Source organism: Miniopterus natalensis, chromosome 4 (genome assembly GCF_054644295.1).
Source record: "Miniopterus natalensis isolate mMinNat1 chromosome 4, mMinNat1.hap1, whole genome shotgun sequence".
NCBI lineage: Eukaryota > Metazoa > Chordata > Mammalia > Chiroptera > Miniopteridae > Miniopterus > Miniopterus natalensis.
Window position 1 is genome coordinate 11,859,864 of NC_142084.1, and position 22,694 is coordinate 11,882,557.

The following is a 22,694-nucleotide window of genomic DNA, read 5'->3' on the forward strand; positions in this document are numbered from 1 at the left end:
TATTGTGGTCCTAGAATTTGTTACCAAGTTGCTGGCTGTTCTGTGATGGAGTGTGTTTTTGCTGGTCATTTTCAGAGTAAAGCTGCTGCTAAAGCTGGATCTTCTAAATACCAGTGGGGCATTATGAGATCTCTCGGTCTGGCTGATAACGAGATAGTCAAATTCTCTGAAGCTGAACATTGGCTTGATTACTTCCCACCACTGGCTATTCAGGATCTGAAGAGAATGGGTTTGAAGGTATGCTTGTAACCCTGTAGTTTACGAAAATATGAGGAACACATTTGTATTTATGTGATTCCATGAGATTTGGACCACCTCTTAATTTAGAATATGTTTCACCTGAATTCCTCTAATGATTTGGTACTCATACTGTCAGGTTAGAACCTAATGGGCCTCTTTGTGAGCAATAAAATACTTTGGTATTTGTTGTATTGGAATATATGTCGATATATTAGTATTTAGTAAGAAGGAATTCTGTTCAAAGAATATGAAGGAACCTAAGTCTAACTTGAATATTGAGGAATACTTAAAGGTGTTATTTAAATGTTCCTTTTTAATTTATTACAATTCCTATATGTTTAATATATAAATGTGTGTGTTTAAAAATACACATTAAAGATTAATAATTGTGATATATATTTAATAGGTGAAGCTTAACAATTTTGTTTTTAATATTTGATATAGTTGTTAGTTGGAAAATAAAGAATAGAAGAGTAAATAATTGATTCATAGGAATTCTCATTCATAGAAACTATATGAAACTCAAAAATTACCTTTTCCTTTCTCCTGTAGATAGACTGGCGACGTTCCTTCATCACCACTGATGTTAATCCTTACTATGATTCGTTTGTCAGGTGGCAGTTTTTAACATTAAGAGAAAGAAGCAAAATTAAATTTGGGAAACGGTGAGTTTGTTGTCCTTCAGTATAAAAAAGCAAAATTCATATAATTCTTGCATTATAATTCAGTGCCCCATAGCCTACCTTTTTCTCTTATCCTTTCTCTTTTTTATGTTTTCTTTCTTTTTGTTCTCTTGTGTCCTTTGTTTTGTTTTTGCCTGGCCAGCATCTTAATTTCTCTGAGCTGCTTAGTGTTTATGACAACCAGAACCAGGGAGAATGGGAGTGTTGGCTTTTATGATCTTACTAAAGATTCTATTCAGTATTCCCAGCCAAACAGAGAAATAACAATTTTATTTGTGTTTTAGTTTATTCTTTTGTTCTATGAATTGTTTCTCTTCTTTGATTATGTGGATTAATTAAAAGCTATTTGCATTTCATAAGTGAATTTAAATTTTAAACTTTTTTTGATGAAGGCAGGAATCTTTCATTAAATAACTAGATTGGCAATAGAACTGCCCATAGCCTGGCCAGTGTGGCTCAGTGGTTGAACTTCGACCCATAGACCAGGCTGTCACTGCTTGATTCTGGGTCAGGGCATATTTTGGACTCCATCCCTGCAGGAGCTCCATCCCATTCGGGCTCCTCCTGCAGGAGGCAGTGGATCAGTGACTCTCATCATTGATGTTTCTGTCTTTCCCTCTCCCTTCCTCTCTCTGAAATCAATTAAAAAAAATTAAAAGAAAAAAAGAAGTGTTATTTAAAAAACGAAAAAGAACTGCCCATAAAAGCATAAATAATAGATGTAGACATTTGCTCAGTTAGAAGTTTTAGTTAGAAGAAATATTGTAAGATGTTAGGAGCAACACTGGCAAATATGGTAGGCTAAAACGTGTATATTACAGTAATATCTGTCACTTGCTTATTTTTTAGGTATACTATTTATTCTCCAAAAGATGGACAGCCTTGTATGGATCATGACAGACAAACTGGAGAGGTATTTATTTGTGACATAGAGGCGTTATCGTTAATAATTTTTTATATGGCCATAGAGTTTAAAAAGTAGATCAGAAGCCTAAAAAATAACTTTCTTCCAGTGCTAAAGTGAATAGTAGTGATACCCTGGTGACGGTGAAGAGGGAGGCAGAATGTCATTATAGGGACCTGTATCTTGCCGAGGACCTTGCTACTCCAAGAGTGGTCCTGGACCAGCTGCCTCAGCTTGTGGTAGAAAAGCACACAGTAAATTTTTCCTAATTTTGTGAATTGAGTGAAGTAAGGGTAAATGATTTGCCTGAGGCGTTGGTCCAGTAAACCAGCAATGCCAGGATCTGAACTTAGGAGTCCCAATGAGTGTGTCATTGTTTGTTTCCCCCTTAGAACACATTTGTTGTCTAGTGACTACCTTTCTTTCTTGCTTTTTTTTTTTTTGAATTTTCAGTTTATTGATTTTAGAGAGAGAAAGGAAGGGGTGGAGAGAGACATTGATTTGTAGTTCCACTTATTTATGCATTTATTGGTTGTTTCTTATATATGCCCTGATTGGGGATCGAACCCACAACCTTTGTTTATGGGGACGATGCTCTAACCAACTGAGCTACCCAGCCAGGGCCTAGTGACTACTTTTCAAAATCAGCCCTCACTTTGGATAGAAGTGAGAGTTGATCAAAAATTGGGAAGATTCGAGACACTTCAGAAGGCCCAGTTTACTGACTTTGTTAAGTTTTGTATAGTCAGTGGTAGCAATGTCCTAAATTGCAGCAGTATATTATAATTTTTCAGTGCATTTCCCATCCATTATCTTCTGTGTTCCTCATGGTAATCCCGTGTGAGGCTCACAGAGATTGTGACTCCCTTGGGCCAAGCCGCTAGTAAGGGCCCAAGCTAGGTTTTGATGCACATCTTCTGACCCCTGGCCCAGTGTATGTCTGTGATGACTGCTCTGTGGTATTGCTATCTTCTAATTCTCATTTTGGCAAAACCCCTGTTTTAATTAATTACTCTGATACACCTTTTTTTTTCTGTTGTCTTGTCTCAAGGGAGCTCTCAGCAAACATCCTTATTTAGTTGAGCCTGGGTCTTCTTTGCCAGTCCTGTGGGGCTGAAGGGTGGTCCCCCAGCTCACTTCTCACGCACTAGACTTCCATGTGGATACGATCAGACACCACTGGCAGTCTCTTCATTGGAAGAAAAAATTAGTCTAACAATGCAGGGACTCATTTTAGAAATTTGAATTAGATCTCTTACATAGGTGTAACCCAAGTCTTTTTCCCCCTCAGTTTTTGTTTTGTTTATTTGCTTAGGGTGTTGGACCTCAGGAATATACTTTAATCAAGTTGAAAGTGCTTGAACCATACCCATCCAAATTAAGGTAGGTTTGCCGAAGAGTTACTGCTTCAGCTTTTTGAATATCAGATAGCTGCAATAGAATCCACAACATTTTTTTTTTTTGCTTTACTATGTCTTTTTCCTTCTTAGTGGCCTGAAAGGGAAAAATATCTTCTTGGTAGCTGCTACTCTTAGACCTGAGACCATGTTTGGACAGACAAACTGCTGGGTTCGCCCTGATATGAAGTACATTGGGTTTGAGACGACGAATGGTGATATATTCATTTGCACCCAAAGAGCTGCCAGGAATATGTCATACCAGGGTTTTACCAAAGACAGTGGCGTGGTGCCTGTTGTTAAGGAATTAATGGGAGAGGTAAGTTGGGTAGCAATTTTAGTGCATACATTTAGAGGAAAAATTTCAACAGTGAAGATTGAGGAAAAAGCATTTTAAAAACACTTTGTAATTGAGGTATACATATAGTCAAATGTGTAAATCATAAGTGTGTATTTTGGTGCATTTTCCTATGTGTATACACTCATGTAAGCATCACCCAAATCACAATAGAGAACATTCCAGTTTTCCAGAAGGCTCCCTCATGTCCATTTCATAGTGAGAACTCACCCCCTCCTGCCAAGGTATTCCACTGTTTGGCTGCACCACATTTTAGTTAGCCATTCGCTGTCATGGGTATTTTGAATTGTTTCCTGTCTTTTTCTGTTATAAGCAGTGCTCACATCTCATTAGTACCTGATGTTGTTCCGTCTGAGCAGTTTTTGGGAACAGTATTAATGACACAAATTTTTAACTGTCTCTAATGCAACTTCTTTCCATGTTAATTTGAGCAGATTCTGCAGTGAGGAAAATGAAAAATTCTGGGTGGTATAAATTAAAAATAGCTTTCAGCCTTTCATACCCTTACAGTAGTTAGCCTTTACCTATATCACCGTAAGTTCTGTAAAAGCAGCTTATCTGTACAAATAAAGTGGGATGGGTGGAAACTGTGGAACCGAAAAGTTCATTTCTCAGCTAAACAAGCAGCTATAAGCCATTTTTGCATATAACAATATGGGTCCAATATTGTTGGATCTTCTGAATTTTTTTAAGAGAAACTAGACACATCTTTTAAGTTCAATTTGTCTTCCCAGTTATTTAAAATGGATATATAGTAGTCTAGCTTGTTGAAGGTCTCATATTTTATTAAATAATTTTTCTATCATTTAAAGTTTTATTTGTTCCCATGTTAACACAGCATTGGGCAGACTTCTCAAAGAAAAACATGTGTTTTTTTTTTAACTTTGAGGTAAATTCAAATATTGGATTTCTGGGTCTGAGTTGTGTGAACATTTTTGTGGCCCTTGTTACGTATTCTGTGTCGCTTCCCTCAAGAAGTGTGATCTCACGAGCAGTGTGTCGGTGTGCTCGTTTCCTTACTGCCTGAGTAATTACTTACAGTTAGTTTTGGTCTCGCTGGTATACAAGAATGAGTTTTGCTTTCCTTCATATGGTTTTGACTACTAGAATCTTGGACTTAAAAAGTAACAGTGTTTTCAACTTCACTGGTTAAAATATGCTTCTCTACCTCTTATGCTCACCTTTCTCGTACACAGGAGATTCTCGGAGCTTCACTCTCTGCGCCTTTAACATCTTACAAGGTGATCTTCGTTCTCCCGATGCTCACCATTAAGGAGGCTAAAGGTAAGGGGTCTGCCTCTGCGTCGAAATGCCGTGGTCATCACGCCTGGCGGTGTTCATCAGCTCCACGCTTTGTTTTATAAGGCACTGGTGTGGTCACAAGTGTTCCCTCGGACTCCCCTGACGATTTGGCTGCCCTCAGAGACTTGAAGAAGAAGCAGGCGAGTAGCTGAGTGTCACATCCTTGTTTGCTCGTCACCTAACTGGTCCGGTGCCTCTGAGCTGCGCTGCGGGATTGGGCCAAAGAGCCAGGCCTGTAACTTTCAACTGCAATCTCCAACCTCTTTCTTGATGTTTATGTATTTTCCTGTGGTTTGAATTTTGAATATAATGTTTCGTAGAATTTTTTTTTTTTTAAAAGGCTTTATTTTTTTAGAGCAGTGTTAGGTTTACAACAAAATTGAGAGGAAGGTACCGAGAGTTCCCAAGTACCCTCTGCCCCAGCACACGAATAGCCTCCACATTATCAACATCACTCACCAGAATGGTATGTTTTTTACCAAGACAGACCTACATTGACACATCTTAATCACCCCAAATCCCTAGTTTACCTTAGGGTTTGATCTTGGTGGTGTACATTCTGCAGGTTTGGAAAGATGTATAATGACATATATCCATCATTATGATTCCATACAGGGCATTTTCACTGCCTTGAAAGTTCTCTGCGCTTTTCCTGTTCATCTCTCCTCCCTTCTACCACTGATCTTCTGGTCTTCATGCTGTTACCTTTTCCGGAATGTCATGTAGTTGGAATCATACAGTATCTAGCCTTCTCAGATGGATGTCTTTCACTTAGCAACATGCATTTAAAGTTTCTCCATGTCTTCACAGCTTGATGGCTTCTTTTCTTTTTCTTTTCTTTTAATCCTCCCCAAGGATATTTTTTCCATTCCTTTTTAGAAAGTGGAAGGGGGGGGCGGGGAGAGAAAGAAAAAGAAACATTGATGTGAGAGAGACACATCAATTGGTTGCCTCCCTCATGCACCCAGACCAGGGCCAGTGATTGAGCCTGCAACCGAGGTATGTGCTCTTGACTGGAATTGAACCCGAGGCTCTTTGCTCTAACCACTGAGAAAAGCCTGCTAGGGCTTGATGGCTTATTTCTTTTTAGTGCTGACTGATCTTCTGTTGTCTGGATGTACCATGGTTTACCTGTCCATTCACTTACTGAAGGACATCTTGATTGCTAACAAGTTGGTTGGCAATTATGAATAAAGGTGCTATAAAGATTCATGTGCAGTTTTTGTTTTTTTTTTAAAAAATATGTTTTTATTGATGTTAGAGGGGAAGGGAGAGGGATAGAGAGATAGAAACATCAATGAGAGAGAAACATAGATTGGTTGCCTCATGCACACCCCCACTGGGGATCAAGCCTGCAACCTGGGCACGTGCCCTGACCAGCAATTGAACCGGCAACCTCTTGACTCATGGGTCGATGCTCAACTACTGAGCCACTCTGGCTGGGCTTTGTGCAGTTTTTTTTTTGTGTGTGTGGACATAACTTTTCAGCTCTTTTGAGTAAATACTATAAGAGAATATGTTTAGTTTTGTATGAAACTGCCCAACTGTCTTCCAAAGTAGCTGTACCATTTTGCATTTTCACTATGTGAGTGTTCCTGTTGCTCCATGTCCCCATCAGCATTTGGTGTTGTCAGTGTTCAGAATTTTGGCCATTTTAATAGGTGTGTAGTGGTTTCTCATTGTTCTTTGATTTATTTTATTTTAAAAGAATAGTTTATTGATTTTTAGAGAGAGAGGAAGGTAGAGGCAGAGCGCGAGAGAGAAACCTCCGTGTGATCGGCAGCCTCTTGCATGCCCCCCACCAGGGATCAAGCCTACAACCGGGGCATGTACCCTTGACCAGGAATCGAACTTGCAGCCTCCTGGTGCACAGGAGATGCCCAACCAACTGAGCCACACCAGCCAGGGCTCATTGTTGTTTTGATTTACATCTCCCTGTGATGACATCTGATGTGGAGCGTCTTTTTATATGCTTATTTGCCCTCTCTACATCTTTAGTGAGGTGTGTCTGTTAAGGTCTTTGGCTCATTTTTTAATCTGGTTGTTTTCTTATTGTTGAGTTCTTCATATATTCTTGATAACAGCCCTTTATCAGATGCATCTTTTGTAAATATTTTTCCCCAGTCTGTTGCTTCTCTTGTAATTCTTTTGATATTGTCTGTTGCAGAGCAGAAGTTTTTAATTTCTTATCAATAATTGAAGTCCAGCTTCTCAGTTATTTTTTTCATGGATTCTTTGGTATTGTATCTAAAAAGGCCATATCCAAGATCATTTAGGTTTTTTCCTGTTATTGTCTAGGAGTTTTATGGTTTTGGGTTTTACATCTAGGTCTGTGATCTATTTTGGGTTAATTTTTGTGAAGTGTGCGAAGCCTGTGTTTAGATACATTTTTTTGCATGTGTATGTCCATTGGTTCCAGCAATAGTTGTCTAAGTGACTGTCTTTGCCTCATTGTATTGCCTTTGCTCCTTTGTCAAACATTCATTGACTGTATTTATGGGGATCTATTTCTGGGCTGTCTGTTCTGTGTCACTGATCTGTTTGTTCTTTTGCCAGCTCCACAGCGTCATGATTACTATAGTTTTATAGTAAGTCTTGAAGTTGAATAGCGTCAGTCCTGCAGCTTTGTTCTTGTCCTTCAGAATATAGTTGTCTATTCTAGGTCTTTTGCTTCTCCATAAAAACTTTAGAATTAGTTTGTCAATATCCATAAAATAAATTGCTGGGATTGCATTAAATCTATAGGTCAAGTTGGGAAGAACTGACATTTTGAAACTATTGAGTCTTTCAACCCATGAACATGGGATATTTCTCCCTTTTTTTAGCTCTTTGATTTTGTTCATTAGAGTTTGGTAGTTTTCCTCATATAGATAGATCATATATATATTCTATTAGGTTTTTCACCTAAGTATTTAATTTTTTCAATGTTAATATAAACAGTATTCTGTTTTTAATTTTAAAGTCCACCTGCTCTTTATATAGGAACACAATTGCCTTTTGTTTATTAACCATGTATCCTGCAATCTTGCTATAATTATTATTAGTTCCAGGAGGGTTTTTTGGTTGTTTTGATTCTTGTTGGATTTTCTCCATAGATGATTATGCCAATCTGTATACCTTTTCTTTTCTTGCCTTATTGCATTAGCAAGAACATCTAGTGTGGTGTTAAAAAGGAGTGATGAGAGGGGACATCCTTGCTTTTACCTGTTCTTAGTGGGAAAGCTTCGAGTTTCTCATCATTAAGTATGATGTTAGCTCTAGGTTTTTTATAGTCTTTATGAAGTTGAGCAAGTCACTCTCTATTCTAGTTTTCTGAGAGTTTTTACCATGAATGGGTGTTGGATTTTTTTCAAGTGCTTTTTTCCCCATCTGTTGATACGGTCATATGAATTTTTCTTTTAAATTGATTAATGTGATAGGTTTCATAAAACTTTTGAAAAGTTTTCTGATATCACATTTTCATTGCAACCTAGAATATGAACCTCGTTTTAAGTGTTCTGTGTGTGTGTGTGTGTGTCAATTTTTGCTTTTGACTATACACTTTCATCATTTAAGCCATTCATTATAACTTAAACTGTTGAGTTTTTTAAAGTAATAGATCCCTTCTTGAGATATTTGCTAAAGATAAAAAATTGCTCTGTATGGGAAGGAGAAGAAATAATAGCTTTTAAAAAAGTTTGGAGGTTTCTCCTTTCAGTGGTTTTATCAATAAATTGTTGTTCATTAACGTTAACTTTCAAATTTTTTTGTAGGCCTTACGAGCAAAGTATGGAATTAGAGATGACATGGTCTTGCCATTTGAGCCAGTGAGTACATTCAGTGTATTCATATCCATATCTTTACCAGAGGGAAAAAAATAGAGCTAGCATTTTCTGGTTACAAAATTAAATAATTAATGGACTATGGAAATAAGAGGGAATTTACTTGATAGTTTATTTTAACTTGATGTCATCTGTGGCAGGTAAGACTGAGAGAAAAACTAACAATAAGCATTTTCTTAGCACCTGCCACCTGAAATTCTGGAACAAACAAGTGGCTTTTTAGCATCATCAATTTTATAGTAGCTTATTTTGCTAGTTTGGCCAATTTCCAGGCTTCTGAGGACAAAATTTTGCCATATTACTGAGGAATGTTTATGTTTTCATATTAGTACCTGCAGAAGAAAAAATTTAAATTACTAGCAAATAACTTTCATGAAAAATCCAGAAGACTTATTAGAAACCAAAAACAAGACCCTCCAAAAACTTAGTTGTTTACACAATTTTGCTAGTTTCAGTGTTAAATGTTTAGTTAATTGGATGCCGGTGGAGGCATGAGAGCTGGGGAAGGTGTATGTGTAGTAAGGGAGGGGCAGTGTGGGGCTTGCCGCACGGGATCTGGGTACTTGCTGTGGAGAGGAGCAAGACAAGTTCACACCTGGAGGTTTACTTGGTAGTCATTCTGTGGTTACCTAGTGTTTGGTACTGCTGCGATACATAAAATCGGAAATGACTTCTGTGGACAGTAGAGGCAAAAGGACTGTGCCCCGTAGGGCTGTTTTTGTGTTCATTAGGGGTGAATGAGTTCCTGACATTTTTGTTCTTTGCAGGTGCCAGTCATTGAAATCCCAGGTTTTGGCAGTCTTTCTGCTGTAACCATTTGTGATGAGTTGAAAATTCAGAGCCAGAATGACCAAGAAAAACTTGCAGAAGCAAAGGAAAGGTTATACCTAAAAGGGTTTTATGACGGTGTAAGTAATAATTTTTTATTGTTTTTGTTTGGTTTACTCCATGCTCTGTGATTTTCTTCTTAATGATTTAAAAAATACATAGAAAAATTCAGTAGAGTTTCATAGGTCATATACTGACCTATGACAGATTATTATGAGATTAATAAGGTATTCTTTTATTTCCAAACTTTTTAAAATCTTTTTTTAGGGGGATAATAGTATTTACAGAAATTACATTTTTGTGTCCTGTAGGAGTCTCTTAAGGAATGAATTTCTTGAGAAGATATTTAAAACGAGCTCATGTTATTATGCACTAAACTCCAAAGAATTGCGTGGATAATACTTTTCCCTTCTTTTGCTCTTTAAATTAAGATGTTCATGTTTTAAATAAGCAGTTTCATTCAGTTCATTACTTTACTTGTTAACGTCTGCTAAATGCCAGGTGAGCACATCAAGCATGATCTCAGCCTTAACTGTGCACATGTTAATGTCATTTACTACATTCCCATGGAAAAGACACTAGGTTAGAGAAAGTAAAAGTTCAACTAATGTGTTAGTTGCTTGAGGTTAAAGTGAAGATTTAAAACAACGTTTTTCAATTATTGTTGACATGCAATATTATATTAGTTTCAGGTGTACAATGTAGTGGTTAGACATTTATATAAGTTATCAAGTGATCACCCCGATAAGTCTGGTACCCATCTGACACCGTACATAGTTAAAATGAAGATATTGAAGGACATAAATGAGTTTGTTTTTTTTTTAACCTTTACTGTCATTTTTCTAGATAACCAAAAATTGGTTATATGTCTTTTAAGTTACTTACACATTTTGAGTGATAATAAAAGCCAGCACTTATGTAGTACTTACATATTAACTTATTTAAATCTCAAAATAACCTTAGGGAGTAGTAGGCACTATTTTCTCCATTTTACAGATGAGAAAATCGATGCACTAAGTGATTAAATAACTTACCCAGGATCAGCCAGATAGCCAGCAAGTGACTGAACTGAGATTCAAACTAGGCAACTTGGCTCTAGGATTTGTGTTCTTAACCACTGTATTGTAATGATCGAGAAGTATGACTTCATAATGATGAATTAAATAGATATGAAGCATTTTGGTAATGGTAGAGGATTGGAAGGTTAAAAAAGAACTTGTGTCTTTCACCTAGAAACTGTTTGAGAGAGACACAGGAGTCAGGAGGTCAGTTTCAACTGGAAAGGGGATGGTGGCTTAGAGCTTTGACAACAATGGCAAGCTAATACTTTGCCCTAGAATTAAATTTCCCCACTATGTAAAAGGCAGAGCTGAAAAACAATAGCCTTCCTCCAGTCTAAGTTTATCACATGGCCGAGCAAAGGAGACTGCTTGCTGGCAACGGGTAGATTTGGAAAGAGAAGCCTAAATGGGGCTGAGCTGAATATGCTCAGTCCCTTCTCCCAGAGCCTTCAGGAATGAGGTGAGTTAGTGTAGTGGAGTTACCTGCACACAGAAACCTGAGCCGTGAAGAGGAAGTGAACGCTTCTTTCTAATCTTGTTCACGATGGCTGTCCTAATTATACTAAAGGAAAAACAAATGTGTTACAAATATGAGTTTTCCAGCTATGCCAAAATAAAAAGTTAAGGTTATAAATGTGATAAATGTCACCCTAAAAACACTGTGGGTTTGTGGGTGGAAGTATATTTAATTAGGGAAAAATTTGGTGGGGGGAACTCAAAGCAAATTTTAATGATTTTTTTATGATTTTTTCCCTTCACTCTTATCCTCTTAGGTAATGTTGGTGGATGGATTTAAAGGACAGAAGGTCCAAGACGTAAAGAAGACCATTCAGAAAAAGATGATTGACGTTGTAAGTGATGGGCTCTCCTCTGAAGGCTGTTTTAGGAGAAAAGGTTTTAGTTACTAGACACACTTTCCAGCGTTAATGAGCAGTGAGCCTGTAGTAGAACCGTGAGCTTTATTAAAGGTAGTGTAGAGCTTTGTGGCAGAAAATAGGAGAGCTCTTTGGTAATTCATTTAAGGAGAACTTCCCGCCTGCATTGCTGATGAAAGCAGTGGCGTGTCATCCCCGTGTTCGCTGTGATCCTCATATCCTCAGCTTTGCCCTCTGCTTGAGAGGCTCTCTTACCCTCTCCAGAGAGTGGACCTTCACTGCTCGCTTGCTTCCGTCGGCACAGGGAGGATCAGTTCTGTCTGCAGAGTGTGGTGTTAGGATGTCTGGGGCTCTAACGCCTCTTTAAAAGACTTAGTCTTCCTCTTTTCAGCCTCATCTTACCTCTTTCAGAACTGCCTTGTGCCTTTGATTCCTGAGTTTTTTGCAGGTTCTGCAGTGCAAAGCGGATCGCTTATCAGCTTTGCCTGCTGCCGGCCTGGAATTCAGCTAGCTTCTTTCGGCCTGCTAACAGTTAGCACCCGTCTTGCTTTCTTGTCTTTTTATTGGTGTTGTGAGAGGGAGCAGAGTTAAATGCCTGTTTTTAATTCACTGTCTTTGAACAAAAGTCCCAGCTATTGAAGTTCAGCATGAGGAACTGCATTTAAGAACACAGAGCAACGAATCATTTTATGAATAATAATGCTGAATATTATTTTTAAAAGTTATCCTTGCTTAACAAGTTTGGGACCATAATACATTAAGAGATACTTATATAGGGTGTCCCCCCAAAAATGTATACACACACTTTAAGTAATTATAAAGACAGTGTTTATTAAATACATTTCATTTTCAAAATGGAGCTGTCAGCTATTGAAGTGTGTATACATTTTTTGGAACACCCTATATTTGATAATAAATAGAATTCATAGTCAGTTTTCCAGTGGGAATTTTTCATGACACTGTAAGTCTTTAGTAACAATGTTCTCTAATTTTTGTGCATCTATTTTTTAAAAAAGTCTCATGCATTTAATTTTCTATTTTCTTTATATGGTTATTGTAACAAAGATAAAAGGAGGACCTCGTAGGCTGCCTAACCTCCAAGCCATCGTCTTAGAAACAATTAACCTTCTTTGATTTTTCCATGGAAGAGGAGTATTCTACTTAGAGAAGGTGATCCATTTGACAAAAATGCACACCTTTTCAAAAACAAGTGTTGTATAGGTTTGGATTTCTGGCAGGCCCGTCCCCCTGGGTCTCTCACAGTTCTCTGCGCCAGAGCAAACTGGCCTTGAACCATGGCCTGGCCTCTGCCTATAGGCTACAGGCACTGAAATGGGTTGCACAGTGGGAAAAACCCCCAAAACCAAGCGTTGAATAGAAAATAAGGCAGGTAACTTGACCCTGGGAAGTAGGAAGATACAATGAAAATGCACTTAAAAAAAAGTTATATTTATTATCATTGAGGAATAGAGATTGACTTGATATCTATTTGATATATTTTTATTTACTTTCATTTAGGGAGATGCATTTATTTACATGGAACCAGAGAAACAAGTTATGTCCAGGTCTTCAGATGAATGCGTCGTGGCCCTATGTGACCAGTGGTCAGTCAGTCTCTTCTGTAGCAAGAAATTTCCTCCAGTCACTTTCTTTCCCCTTTTGACTTGTATTTTTTTCTAATCAATTTGTGGACTCCCAGGTACTTGGATTACGGAGAAGAGAACTGGAAAAAGCAGACATCCCAGTGCTTGAAGAACCTGGAAACGTAAGATGGGAGGAAGTGATGAGGGAAGGGAAAGGAGGTGAGAGACATGGAAGATAAAAGTGAAGAGAGACACTGTATTTTTTCCTCTCTCTAGATTCTGCGAGGAGACCAGGAGGAATTTTGAAGCTACCTTAGGTTGGCTACAAGAGCACGCTTGCTCAAGAACTTACGGTTTAGGTGAGCAAACCTCAAAGTTTTCTGTTGGAATGACTTTGGCAAATTAACCCTTTTACCTTTTCCCCCTGTCTTCTAGGATTTTTCTGAATTGGAAGTGAGAGCCTTCGGTTCGAGGGTGAGGGAAACTGAGATGTGGTTTCCCTACCCTCTACCCCTACCCTCTAACCCAGTTTGCTCTTTATTTACCATTTTACTTTTATTAATTATTCAAGAAATTTAAAAACTTTCTCTGTAAGCCGCTTTATAGATGCTATAGAACTATTCTTAAAATGTGGATTTATAGGTGAAGTGTCTCTTAGGTCCTTCTTGCATTAATTTTCTTCTTTTTATCTGGCAGGTACTCGTCTGCCTTGGGATGAACAGTGGCTAATAGAGTCGCTCTCTGATTCCACTATTTACATGGCGTTTTACACAGTGGCACACCTGTTGCAGGGGGGTAACTTGCGTGGACAGGCAGAATCTCCACTGGGCATCAGGTTGGTAAATGGATGAAGGAAAGAAGCCTAGTTTGTCAGCAAGACGTGATCTTTTGATTCATGTATTGAAGGTTCTTTTTCCATATTTAGTCTTCATAAGAATTCATTTATCGGCCCTGGCTGGTGTGGCTCAGTTGGCTGAGCGTTGTCTTGTGCACCAAAAAGTCGCCGGTTCGATTCCCTGTCAGGGCACATACCCAGGTTTCCGGTTCGATTCCCGGTTGGGGTGTGTGCGGGAGGTAACCAGCTGATGTTTCTCTCTCACATCAATGTTTCTCTCTCTCTCTCCCTTCATCTCTCTAAAAAACCAATGAAAACATATTAATAAACATTCATTTGAACTGAGAAAAAGTAATAATAGCCCCTCCTCTGTTATTATTATCCTTCCTTCATTTTTTATGGGAGTTTATTGTCCTCGTTTGTTACCCTAACTACATTGAGATTCCTAATTTATGGTTAGGTTGAAATACTGATTCTTTCTAAAAAAATTATATGTATATATTGTTGCTGTTATTGTTTGTTTTACTTTTAATACAGACCACAGCAGATGACCAAGGAAGTTTGGGATTATGTTTTCTTCAAGGAGGCTCCATTTCCTAAGACTCAGATCCCAAAGGAAAAATTAGATCAGCTAAAGCAAGAGTTTGAGTTCTGGTATCCTGTGGATCTTCGAGCCTCTGGCAAGGATCTTGTTCCAAATCATCTTACATATTATCTTTATAATCACGTGGCTATGTGGCCAGAGCAAAGGTGAGTGCTAAAAAAGATGTGGACTGAATGTATTGCTTATGGACACGGTGTCTCATGGCTTCAAATGCATGAGAAGTTATTGTGCAGAGTATAGATTTGCCAATTGCCCTGGCATCAGATATCTACAATTATTTATATTTTACTTTATACAAAGATGCACTGTTGTAGACATTATTTCCGTCTTGTTTTTTCATGTAATAATACACTTCTAAGATCTTTTTATATCCATATATAGCCCTGCCTGTGTTTTTTAAATACTTACATAGTAATTTACTGTATGTCTGTCTGCACCATAGTTTTTATAACCAATTCTTTGCTAATGGACACTTTAGTAATTTTTATTTGTTTCCTGTTATAAACAGGGCATAATAAATATCCTTGTACATTTGTTTTAGCAAACTTTTACGAATCTTTTAGCATTTACCTCAAAATTTCAAGCCTAAAACACAGTCTTTAAGGTTTTTTTTCTGTCTTTAAACATTTATCTGTAAAGTGACAAATGGCCTGTAGCTGTGAGAGCAAATGGACACCTCCTCCTCAACTCTGAGAAGGTAAGGCTCATTGAGAGTTAAAAATCCTGCAGAAAGCTTTTCAGATTTAGGAAGTTATACTTTTTCATTAATGAAATAAAGAATATGAAAATCATAGAGTTAAAATATCTTACATTTAAAATGTTTAAGACTACCGGCATAAATTAAAGTTTTATCTTTAAAACTGAGTGTGTAGCCTGACCAGCGTGGCTCGGTGGTTGAGCTTTGACTCATGAACCAGGAGATCACAGTTCGATTCCTGGTCAGGGCACATGCCGGGGTTGTGGGCTCTATCTCCAGTCAGGGGCGTGCAGGAGGCAGCCGATCAATGACTCTCTCATCATTGATGTTTCTCTCTCTCTCTCCCTCTTCCTTCCTCTCTCTGAAATTAATAAAGACATAGTAAAAATAAATAAATAAAATTGAGTGTGTAGCCCAGCTGGTGTGGCTCAGTTGATAGGATGTCATCCCCGTCGCCAGGTGGATTCCCGGTCAGGGCACATGCTGAGGTTGTGGTGGGGGGCGTGCAGGAGGCAGCCAGTCGATGTATTGTTCTCACATTGATGTTTCTCTCCCTCCCTCCCTCTCACTTCCTCTCTCTCTCAAAATCAATAAAAATATTTTTTAAAAATAAAATAAAATTGAGTGTGTAGATAGTATTAATTGAAGGGAGGGACCTATTATAACATTTAGTTTCACAAAAGGTGACATGAATTGTGACTGGAGCAGAGAGAGAGACAAAAAGAAACAGAGACAGAGATAATAAATGCGAAGGCCTTAGAGTGTCTTTTCCATTAAGTTGAGAAAATAGTTTGGTGAGTTTTGTTTCCTGTTTTATACTGCGACTGGTCACTAAATTAGAATAATAGAATTTTGGAGTTTGTTGTAACGTGACATTTTCTTTGGTCTCAACGTTGTTGTATTATACACTGTACTGATTTTATTAGTACAAGATACTTTATTGCCGTGTAGTGGAAAATTGATGTAATAATCACCTCTCTTTGGTATCACCAAAGTGATGATAAAGGCATAAAAAATTTAAAATAATAAAGATTACTAGGTTGTGCACTGTGCCTCCTTAGATGTGCTGCCCTCAGCACAATTTAAACCAAATATTGTGACCCTAATGACAGGAAGGTCCCTAAAACCCCAATAACTGAGCCCATGGGTTAGTCCATTTATTTCTGAATGACTAATTAATATAAAGCAACTGAAGTGTTCCAGAGTTATGGTGGAATAATTCCACATGCGTAAACTAATAGTATAGTTTAATGGAAAGAGCAGTGGACTATTCTAGCTCTCATTCACTGGCTGAGTTACCCACAGAAGTCACCATCGACTGGACTTCAGTCTTCAGCTCTGTAAGAGTAGTTTAGGGTATCTTTTTCTTTTCACCTTTCTCGCCATTTTTGTCTTTATCTGATTGTGGCCAACCCACTTAATTTGACTTGGTTGATGGGGTCTGTTTCATTTACGTATAGTCTCACTAATGCCCACTCACTGGCTTTCTATTCCAGATGTCAAAATCCACGGGCAACTTTCTCACTTTGACCCAAGCTATTGAAAAATTTTCAGCTGATGGTGAGTATACTTTTTTTTTTTAAGAATAGTTTATTTAATTTTAGAGAGAGAGAGGAAGGGAGAGGGAGAGAGAGAAACATCGATATGAGAGCACAACATTGATTGGCTGCCTCCTGCTCGCCCCCCACTGGGATTGAGCTCGAGACCTGGGCATGTGCCCTTGGCAGGGAACGGGACCGGCGACCAGCAGGCCACACCAGCCAGGGCGAGTATACTTTTTTATTATTGCTGTTGTATAGGGTTCGATTCTTTTCAGATTACACAGGCAATTTAAAATTGTTTTAATTTTATTGCTTTTCTCTTTTGCTTTTACCAACACATTAAAGTATTCATGTTTTCTTTGTATACAAGTGCCATACTGTTGAAAACATAAGAATTGCCAAGACACAACAATATTGAAAGTAGGCTAGTTAATAACCCTCCCATGGCCTCTAAGTGTTCAGGTGAAAGGAAGAGACGCACGTCTCTCACTTTAAATCAAAAGCTAGAAATGATTAAACTCAGTGAGGAAGGCATGTCGAAAGCCGAGATGGGCTGAGAGCGAGGCCCTTTCCTCAGTTAGCCAAGCTGTGAGTGCAAAGGAAAAGTTACTGAAGGAAATTAAAGGTACTACTCCAGTGAACACAGGAGTAGTAAGAGAGTGAAACAGCCTTATTGCTGATGTGAAAGTTTCAGTGGTTTGGATAAAAGCTCAAGCCAGCCACACCAGACCCTTAAGCCAAAGCCTAGTCCAGAGCAAGGCCCTGTAACTCTTTTTAGTTCTCTGAAACCTGAGAGAGGTGAGGAAGCTGCAGAGGAAAAGTTTGAGGTTAACAGAGGTTGCTTCATGAGGTTTAAGGAAAGAAACTCCATAACACGGTACATAGTTTCCTACTCTTTTAGGAGCCACGCAGTGTTCCATTGCAAGGATGTCCTATAGTTTATTTCATTAGGCTCCTATGGCTTTTTTTCAGTATTTTAGAATGGAAGATTTTGGTTGAAAAGTAAAATTTTGTTAGTAGAAAACTTGGAAGACTCTACTCTGAGGACTAAGAATTAAATGTATATTTGTATACACAAAGCACAATGTGTGTTCTCATGCATTAAGCATCATAATATTTTGCTGACTCTAAATGAGACTGAGATGCTGATAGGAATGCCTGTCCCCAGTTTATTATTATTGTCCGTTGCCTCGTTGGAGATCACTTTATCTCATTAACTCACCATGCCTGAGAAGGAACACATTGATGCTAAGTGTATGCAAATTAATACAGATGGCTCATATTTTAACAGCATTGTTAGGGATTCTACTTTCAGTGATTTTTATTTTTGCTGTTGATCCCTGGCAGTCCTTCAAAGCACTGGCTATTTCTTAATTTATATGTAGGCCTCACCGTGTGCCCAACTGGATTGGATGCATAGTTGATATTCAGGAACCACGTTTTTCAATCACTGGTTGTTTTTTCTCTCCTCCCAGGAATGCGCTTGGCCCTGGCTGACGCAGGCGACACTGTCGAAGACGCTAACTTTGTGGAAGCCATGGCGGATGCAGGTGTTCTGCGTCTGTACACCTGGGTGGAGTGGGTGAAGGAAATGGTTGCCAACCAGGACAGCCTGAGAAGCGGGCCTGCCAGCACCTTCAACGACAGAGTTTTTGCCAGGTAACCTGTGGACTCCAGCCACTTTGTACTTTTGAGTGGCTTAGTCCTGGTGCATTTTTAAGTTTTCCTTTTCCACCCTAAAATAAATTGGATGGTAATAATAGCTGCTTTTCTTTGAAAGCTTACTCGTGCCAGGTACAATGCTAATTACTTTGAATCCATTATCTGATTTGAGCCTCCCAGCAACCTTCTATAATAAAGATATTTTTAGCTCTTATTTTATGAAGACACTGAGGCTTAGAAAAATTATTTTATTAAATGCCATAAAGCAAGTCATTTCAAACTTGGGATATGAACTTGCTTCTGTCTTTTTAAAGCCCATTCTCCTAACCATTTACCATGCTCTCTTGCATCAAGGTAGGGCAGCATGGTTCAAGGAAAAGTAGATGAAAAAAATGAAGAATTGTCATTTCCCCCCCCTCCAAAAGACATTTATCAACCTCTGTGTCTCAGGAACCGTCCTAAGCACTGGTCTTACAAAGATGGGTAAGACTCGGTCCTTCCTTGTCTAGCAGGAGAGAAGACCCTTACCCCACCAATTATAAGTGTAATAATAGGGGTTGAGGGACTTCAGATGGTGTGTGAGGTCTGGGTTTCTTGAAAAAGAAACAGGATTTTTGCAAGGAGAGGAGAAAGCCATGGGAAGAGTATGGTATTTATTTGAAATACAGCATGTGGAGGGCCGAAGTAGGAGGTGCACCAAGTTGGGGCCAGGTTAGGCATGTTATGAAAGGCCTGCAGTGGCATGAGGAAATCTTTCCTGAGTATCCAGTGTCAGTTGCTTAGAATGCAACAGTCAAACGTGACTACAGCTTTAGTAAGCTATTTTCATGTTGCATTTTGGGCTTCATAACTAAGTTTCCATCGAGGAATTTTTAAGTAAGAACTTGGATAACGGTGTTGTCATAAGCGGGAGCTGTAAGCAGTGTCAGGTGACAGATGGGGGGAGGCGGCAACAGGCCGCTTTGGGGAACACAAGGCGGTCTTGTGGAGCAGCTTCGAATGTTCCAGGCGTCGTTCTCATTTTACTGTCTGAGTGTATGCAGCAGGTTTTTATTCCTACCTGTACTTGCCTTCATACCCAGTAACCTTTTTTTCCTATTCAATAGTGAAATGAATGCAGGAATTATAAAAACAGATCAAAACTATGAAAAGATGATGTTTAAAGAAGCTTTGAAAACAGGGTTTTTTGAGTTGCAGGTATGCTGTTATTTTTTTTAGTAGCTATAAATTATGTCAGTGTGAATATTGTGTATTCTTGCCCCTTTCCCCTCCTTCTGTATCATAATAACTCATTTAAAGTGGAGACTAGAAATTTCGTTAAGAAATTTTAAAATTCTTCAATAGTGTTGTAAATAGTTTCCTTCGGTACTTTTTCTGTTATGTTCATGTAACATAATTCTGTTTCTAGTTCAGCTGTGGGCATTCATAAAGAGATTAAATCTAAAAATCGGTAATACTTTCCAGAAAAACATTTCTAAGTTGATAAAGAAATAAAGGCATAAAAAAATAAAGGCATAATTGTAATTAATTGCTTTTAGTTTGAAAACAAACATTTTCTGAGGTTTTCCACAAGGTGTCAGTATTTCTTCAAGTTTGGCAGTTCAAGTGCTTAAAGTAAAAATGTAGCTTTACTCAGTCAGTTTTGTAAAATATCTCATTGGGATTTATGTAACTTGGTTTTCATAGATGTGGTTAAATGAGGATAAGTGAGGAGCTTAGCAGTGTGTCCTGTGTGTAGCCTTTCTGATACTTAATATCTTTTCTATATCCTGCTCAGAGCATTGCCCTTAGAATACAGCTTGAATTGTTCAGTTTTTATGTCTGTTACAAAATGTTTTTTCAAAACCTTTTTCTTGAGACTCATAAAACTGCAAGGATTGGTAAACTTTTACTTGGAAATTGTTAAAGCAATACCTTTAAAAAAATTCATTATGGAATTTTAAAGGGCTGAAAACTTAAAAATGCATTAAAAGAGAGATACTGAATTTTTTTCTCTTTACTTGTATTTTAAAGAAGTATGGGGAGAGAAATGGTAAATAATTTCAAATTTTATAGGCTGCAAAAGATAAGTACCGTGAACTGGCCATTGAAGGGATGCACAGAGACCTCGTGTTCCGATTCATTGAAGTTCAGACGCTTCTCTTGGCTCCATTCTGTCCACATCTGTGTGAGCACATCTGGACACTCCTGGGAAAGGTATCTTTATGCATTTAAGATGTGGGCAGTTTTGATTTTTGTCTCATTAAATAAATGTTGTGGTAGTGTTGTCACTTAAGAGAAAAAGACTGAAAATGAGTATTTGAAGAATAATGCTGGATTCATCATTATAAATATTGCAATTGGTTAAACTGAAGCTGCCTCCTGTGTAGACGGATGCAGCACATGTGTGCCTCTGTATGCACACAGTGTATATATTTGAGAAACATTGACTATGTGCATGTTGTTTATCACCTAATTCCTGTTAGGAAATGTTATAATACATTTAAATATATTCAGATACACATTTGAATACATGTTTAACTAATATTGTCTTTCCAACTGTTTGTTAAAGAGGTGGAAATATTGAGAAAGATATAAATGTTATGAACTGCTTATAAACAAAGATAGAAGTGTATATTTGCATAAATATTCCTGTTTTAGATAAAATTCCTGGCACATATAGGGCTGCATATTCAGGGATATTATATTAGCATTTTTACTGTGAAGATAAATTTAATTATTTCTCCCTGGCTTGCAGATAAACAGATTGGCTGGTTTAATAACTCCTTTCCAACCTCATTAGCCAGGCTCCTTTGTATTTTCATTGCGCAAACAATACAAGATGTGCTCCTGGTGCATATGCCACGTAGCAATACTTTCAGTACTGGACATATTAATAGGATAAAAACTGGGAGTGTGCGTAATTTCTATAATAATGATTAAACTTAGGCAGATTGGCATGACATAATTTCCTTAGAAAGTGAGCATATGTGTGTGGGTATTAATATGCTCGTACGAATGGATGCTAATTAGAATGTAGAGTCCGGCTTCGCAGCTTGAGTCCTAGGGAACGTTAGATCAGGGGCCGGGGAAGTGTGCAGTGTGGAGTCATGGTGGGAACTTCGAGCTCACCAGTGCAGATGGCAGCCTTGGTGGGAAACTAATCACGAACATAGAGTAGCTGCATTGTCTAATCTCCACGAACCTTTCTTTGTTTCTGTTTAAAAGCCTGACTCCATTATGCGTGCTTCATGGCCTGCCGTGGGCCCCGTGGATGAAGCCTTGATACGCTCCTCGCAGTATCTTATGGAGGTCGCACATGACCTTAGACTGCGCCTGAAGAATTACATGATGCCAGCTAAAGGGAAGGTGAAGTCATTTTCTGTTTAAAGGTCATTCCTGAAAAGTTACCAATAAAGTAATATTTACCAGTAACGAAAAAACGAGGACGGCTTCCATGAAAATGTGCAGGGCCGTCCTCATTGCTAATGCAGTTCTGCGCTGTACGTGTTTCCTAATGTTGAAGGCAGTGATGTTATCTCCCAGGGGAGGGCTCTTTTCATTTTGGGTTTCGATGAAAGTGATCAAAGTTTTTTCCTCTTTTTTACCCTGTAGAAGACTGACAAGCAGCCACCGCAGAAGCCTTCCCATTGCACCATCTACGTGGCAAAGAACTACCCGTCCTGGCAACACACCACCCTGTCAGTTCTGCGCGGTCACTTCCAGGTGATGCTCTCAGCTGGCTCCCCCAGCCTTGGCATGTCCTGCCTGCCCTCTGTTGTTTTCAGGATGTTGACAGTGTCTTTCAGCGGGGAGACTGGCAGCTTTGTTTAATTACCTGTAGGCATGGGCATCTTTTGTTATCCTGGGTGGCTCCTAAATGGATGCCAAGGGAAAAGCTGCTCTTTTTCATACTTTTTGAAACTTTCGTACAAAAACTCACTGCATCTAGTTATATGTAATTAAAGCTGTGGGGCTTTTTCACACATGCGATTAAAATTATGAAGAAAAACACTGAGATTCATGAAGCCTTAACCTTATTATGCTTGAAAACTTGAAGCCTGGCTTTTGATACATAATTAAAAATTCAGTTTAATAATTACCCATAAAAATGGAGAGCTTGATGTTGTTTTCGGCTCTTTTAGGTAAATAGCTATTAAATATGATAGTTCTATAGTAAGGAAACTCAATATTTAAACTTAGTTCTTTAAACTTAGACTCAAACCATGAAGGTACACTTAGAGATAGAGAGAGAGGGGGAGAGAGAGAGGAAGACAAGAGAGAGAGAGGGAGGGAGAGACAGAGAGAGATTATGGCCAAAGCA

At 38.4% G+C, this 22,694-nt stretch overlaps 1 protein-coding gene and 1 non-coding gene across 2 annotated transcripts in view; both read left to right on the forward strand.

The window, feature by feature from the left end:
• The window catches only part of LARS1 (leucyl-tRNA synthetase 1), a 51,822-nt gene that overhangs the window by 14,269 nt on the left and 14,859 nt on the right, over positions 1–22,694 (forward strand). The window contains exons 6-27 of the mRNA XM_016202920.2: positions 76–237; positions 793–905; positions 1,773–1,836; positions 3,143–3,210; positions 3,318–3,543; positions 4,779–4,866; positions 4,948–5,024; positions 8,637–8,690; positions 9,473–9,613; positions 11,368–11,445; positions 12,988–13,073; positions 13,169–13,234; positions 13,329–13,411; positions 13,749–13,887; positions 14,425–14,637; positions 15,131–15,188; positions 16,685–16,748; positions 18,205–18,388; positions 19,498–19,588; positions 20,447–20,587; positions 21,599–21,739; positions 21,986–22,096. Of these exons, the coding sequence (XP_016058406.2) occupies positions 76–237; positions 793–905; positions 1,773–1,836; positions 3,143–3,210; positions 3,318–3,543; positions 4,779–4,866; positions 4,948–5,024; positions 8,637–8,690; positions 9,473–9,613; positions 11,368–11,445; positions 12,988–13,073; positions 13,169–13,234; positions 13,329–13,411; positions 13,749–13,887; positions 14,425–14,637; positions 15,131–15,188; positions 16,685–16,748; positions 18,205–18,388; positions 19,498–19,588; positions 20,447–20,587; positions 21,599–21,739; positions 21,986–22,096 (2,448 nt within the window). The remainder of the gene's footprint in view (positions 1–75; positions 238–792; positions 906–1,772; positions 1,837–3,142; positions 3,211–3,317; positions 3,544–4,778; positions 4,867–4,947; positions 5,025–8,636; positions 8,691–9,472; positions 9,614–11,367; positions 11,446–12,987; positions 13,074–13,168; positions 13,235–13,328; positions 13,412–13,748; positions 13,888–14,424; positions 14,638–15,130; positions 15,189–16,684; positions 16,749–18,204; positions 18,389–19,497; positions 19,589–20,446; positions 20,588–21,598; positions 21,740–21,985; positions 22,097–22,694) is intronic.
• Positions 12,685–12,816, forward strand: LOC148093185 (small nucleolar RNA SNORA42/SNORA80 family). The gene has a single exon (XR_015714459.1). It is a non-coding gene; the product is annotated as a small nucleolar RNA SNORA42/SNORA80 family (small nucleolar RNA).